The sequence below is a fragment of the Ricinus communis genome, chromosome 5, assembly GCF_019578655.1.
Source record: "Ricinus communis isolate WT05 ecotype wild-type chromosome 5, ASM1957865v1, whole genome shotgun sequence".
Lineage (NCBI taxonomy): Eukaryota > Viridiplantae > Streptophyta > Magnoliopsida > Malpighiales > Euphorbiaceae > Ricinus > Ricinus communis.
Genome location: NC_063260.1, coordinates 2,023,529 through 2,027,777, shown reverse-complemented (window position 1 = coordinate 2,027,777; position 4,249 = coordinate 2,023,529). Strand labels below are relative to the sequence as shown.

At 31.8% G+C, this 4,249-nt stretch overlaps 1 protein-coding gene across 1 annotated transcript; it reads left to right on the top strand.

The window, feature by feature from the left end:
* The first annotated feature begins 410 nt into the window (after positions 1-410).
* Positions 411-3,580, top strand: LOC8268714 (naringenin,2-oxoglutarate 3-dioxygenase). Its single transcript, XM_048375061.1, has 3 exons — positions 411-998; positions 2,184-2,612; positions 3,066-3,580. Exons 1-3 carry the CDS (start codon positions 636-638, stop codon positions 3,366-3,368), a joined length of 1,095 nt encoding a protein of 364 aa, XP_048231018.1. The 5' UTR covers positions 411-635; the 3' UTR covers positions 3,369-3,580.
* Positions 3,581-4,249: the final 669 nt, after the last annotated feature.

Below are 4,249 nucleotides of genomic sequence, written 5' to 3'. Positions count from 1 at the left end.
ACAAACATTATGAGAAATATCTTTCTATACCTATTATATTTTAACAGAAAAAAATAAAGAAAGAAATATTGTAAGAATGGAAGTGTTTAATTAGCCAACCCAAATTATATATAGAATTTTAGAATTTTGAAAAAGAATGATAATCCACTCGCAGAATTAGTTTGATAATTCCGAAATCTTCTCTTCTTAGTTGTAATTAGAAAATAATATTAATAACCCGTTTTTAAAGCTGTAAAATCTCAAATTCGAACTGCGATTATGGCGAATAAGAAAAGAATTTAAAAGAAAATGACAAGAAATGAATAGTTTGGCAATTGTGGCTGTATAAGTTACAAGAAGCACAAAAAGATTGGTAGCTAAAACAACCCTCGCCATCACAAGTTATAAAGAGGGTAGTCACGAGTTATACGAGGGTAGTTGGGTAGCTGCCGCACTAACCCCCCCACGTCTCTCTTCCCCTCCCCCTATTACATGCCCTGTCTGCGCCCTGTCATTATATAAACACTTTCTGCTGCTCCTCCTGACACCCAAACGATTCAGCATTACCAGGAAAAAAAAAAACCCCGTTTTTCTTCTATTAAACGCCAGAGGTTAACATTCAAAAACCTACAGGAACAAGAGAAGCAAACACCCTTATGGCTCCTGCTACTCTTACTTCCCTAGCTGAGGAGAAAACCCTTCAAGAAAGCTTTGTCCGAGACGAAGATGAGCGTCCGAAAGTTGCGTATAATGAATTCAGCGACGAAATTCCGGTTATCTCTTTAGCTGGGATTGATGGGAACCAAAGTAATAGGAGATCTGAAATATGCAAAAAGATTGTTGAAGCTTGTGAAGACTGGGGTATTTTTCAAGTCGTTGATCATGGTATTGATGGTAACCTTATTTCTGAAATGACCCGTCTTGCTAAAGAATTTTTTGCCTTGGCGCCGGAGGAGAAGCTCCGGTTTGATATGTCCGGCGGAAAGAAAGGTGGTTTCATTGTTTCTAGCCATTTACAGGTACGTAAGTTTCATGATTTAAGAACCTATTTTGATGCTTGTTAATTTTTGCATATTATCTTTTGTTGACTTGTCAGCTTTCGGTTACATGGCTTTAAACCTATGTTTCCTTTTCTTTTCTTTTCTTTCCTAGAAAATCCACTTTGCCAGGCAGTAAAAGAACTTATTGCCCGGATAATCTTAGTTCGAGTCTCTCCTTATCTTATTTATAAGGCAGAAACTTGTGTATTAAATATTAAAAAAAAATTAAATTGTTTTAATTTTATTACAAATAATAAAAAAAATTTAAATGTATTTCAAATTAGATATACATCTATTTATAAATTAAATTTGTGATTAACTATTGAAAAAGAAGAAGGAAAAAATTTAATAAGTCATTTCAAGTGATGTATTAAATTACTATATATTATCCGAGAATTAGCCCACTAGTGAATCTCTAACAAAAATATTTTTTGTTAAATTAGTATTGTGAATAGATTTTTATTTGGCATTAAATATTTTATTTTAATGTTCTTGCCTTTGACATATTTTCCAAAAATGGTCCTTGCTTGATTGCAATATTAATTATATGTGTATAAATATATATGTAATATATTTCTTTTAAATAAATTTCTAAGGAATGGTAATCACCTACCTCTTGCAATACATTGAAATTCAAACTCTTCACTATCATAATTCTTTTAGAAAATAATAAATTTAATATGTAAAATATGGATAATAAAGAGTTAATTACGATGATATATGATTAAAATCTAATATATATCATACTCAGAATTAATAAAATAAATTATTTTATAAACATATGAAAAATATGAATATTCTGCTAGTAGTTTTAATATCTCTAATATATTTTTACAAATTTAGATTTGGAGTATGAATAACTGTGAATTTTTTTATATTTTGTATTTAAATTTTAAATTGATCGATAACAATAGATAACGAACAAACTATAGATTTTCTCTTACACCAATGTTGAATATTAATAAAATTTATTAACTATAAAAAAACATTAATGTAGAAAATGTTAGATTGTTATGTGTTTAGATCAAAGAAAATCTAAATTATTAACATAATTAAAATGCTTTTAAAGAGAGAAAGAAAAAGAAAACGCATACAATTGAAAAGCGATACGAATTTGCTATTAGAGTAGCAGCCTTGATGTAATGAAGCATGGTGTTTATGCAGGGGGAGGCAGTGAAAGATTGGCGCGAAATAGTGACATACTTCTCATACCCATTGCGCAGCAGAGACTATTCACGGTGGCCGGACAAGCCGGAGGGATGGAGAGCAGTGATGGAGGTGTACAGTGAAAAGCTAATGGGACTGGCCTGCAAGCTGCTTGAGGTGCTATCGGAGGCAATGGGGTTGGAGAAAGATGCTTTGACCAAGGCGTGTGTTGATATGGACCAAAAAGTAGTGGTCAATTTCTACCCAAAATGTCCACAGCCTGACCTCACTCTTGGGCTCAAGAGACATACTGATCCAGGCACTATCACCCTTCTGCTCCAAGACCAAGTTGGTGGCCTTCAGGCTACTAGAGATAATGGCAAGACTTGGATCACTGTTCAACCTGTTGAAGGTGCTTTTGTTGTCAATCTTGGAGACCATGGTCATGTGAGTATTCTACTTCCTTGGATCACACAATAAAGCTAGAGTATGATAAGAAAATTCTTGCCTAATTCGGGTTAATGTCCCTATCTATTCACAAAATATATTTATTAATTTTAAATATTAGAATATGAGTTAATCATTTAATGTTAAAATATAAAATATTTAAATATATGTTCCTCTTCTATTTATTATGATATATCATTATAATTGTTTACAAAATTTATATAAGACACCCAACTCAACTGGGGCTCCTTTTTCAATGTGGGTTAGGCTTGGATTCACACTTTTATGTAGGGCCTAGTTCAAATATAGTGCATGTGAGCAAAAATGTTTTAAGACCGGATTGCCAGATTGAATTGGGCATGGGTCAAGGTGCCTAAACCACTAGCAAAAAGATTGTGCAGATTTTTTTTTTTTTTTTTTGTGGGGTAACTAATTGATTGCATATATTGGCAGTACCTGAGCAATGGAAGATTCAAGAATGCAGACCATCAAGCAGTGGTGAACTCAAATTACAGCAGGTTGTCCATAGCAACATTTCAGAACCCAGCACCAGAGGCAGCAGTTTATCCTCTCAAGATTGAAGAAGGAAAGAAGGCAATTCTAGATGAGCCAATTACATTTGCTGAGATGTATAGGAGGAAAATGAGCAAAGACCTTGAGCTAGCCAGGCATAAGAAATTGGCTAAAGAGCAGCAGTTGAAGGACTTGGAGAAAGCCAAAATGGAGGCCAAGCCTTTAGAGGAAATCCTTGCTTGAATAAAAATACCAAACACAATAATGCTTCTATTACTATGATATTATTGTCTACAAGTATTATTATTATTATTATTGGGTTACTTTTAGTGTCTATCTGAAGTTGATGATTATTGTATTTTTATAGGACATCTGCCTTCTTTGTTTAGTATGCTAAAAAAGAAAATGATTCTTGAATAATTTAAATTTGGGTGTCAACTCAAAACTATCAAATATGTTATAGAGTTTGAATTTCCTTCATATATTATTAATATGTTGTCATAAAGTTACCAAAATGATATTAAAGATTAATAAAAGAGACCCATATATTGAAAAACAACCAAATTCACTAGCAGAAAGATTACCTCAAATTTCCCATATGCTTTCCCTAATGAAGTCTTACCCATTTATTGGACTTTTTGGACTTTGAATTTGATCCATACTTAGATTTAAAAATAAACTATAAGCCAGGCCAATCGGTGTAAGAAAATTAAAAGGTCAACATTTTCGTTTCTTTTACAATTTAATTCAATCGGGTTCTAATTAACAATATTAATTAACTTCTTGGTATTATCCATAGTATAAAAATCAATAAGAAAAAGTAAAATAAATTATTTTCTATTCTTCAAGTTTAGAAATGGCATCATTATTTTAGTATAAAATATATTATAAAAATTAGAAATGGCATCATTATTCATAATCTGTGAATATAGGTAGTATAAAGTTAGAGAATTCGAATTTATCCTAATCATGGTTGCCTTAAAATGAACAAGAAAATGAGAAAGAGAAAACCAACTAATATGTGTATAATTGAGATTCTCATGTTAGATCATTTCATGTTAAGTGAGTAGTACTCTTTGCCATTACTTTACAAGTCAAAATGAGTTATACATTTTCAAAGTTGG

Excerpts from the sequence above, each read along its gene's own strand:
- LOC8268714 (XM_048375061.1), top strand. The coding sequence starts at position 636 with ATGGCTCCTGCTACTCTTACTTCCCTAGCTGAGGAGAAAACCCTTCAA. Across the intron at positions 999-2,183 it reads TTGTTTCTAGCCATTTACAG|GGGGAGGCAGTGAAAGATTG; the intron begins GTACGTAAGTTT and ends GTGTTTATGCAG. Across the intron at positions 2,613-3,065 it reads ATCTTGGAGACCATGGTCAT|TACCTGAGCAATGGAAGATT; the intron begins GTGAGTATTCTA and ends ATATATTGGCAG.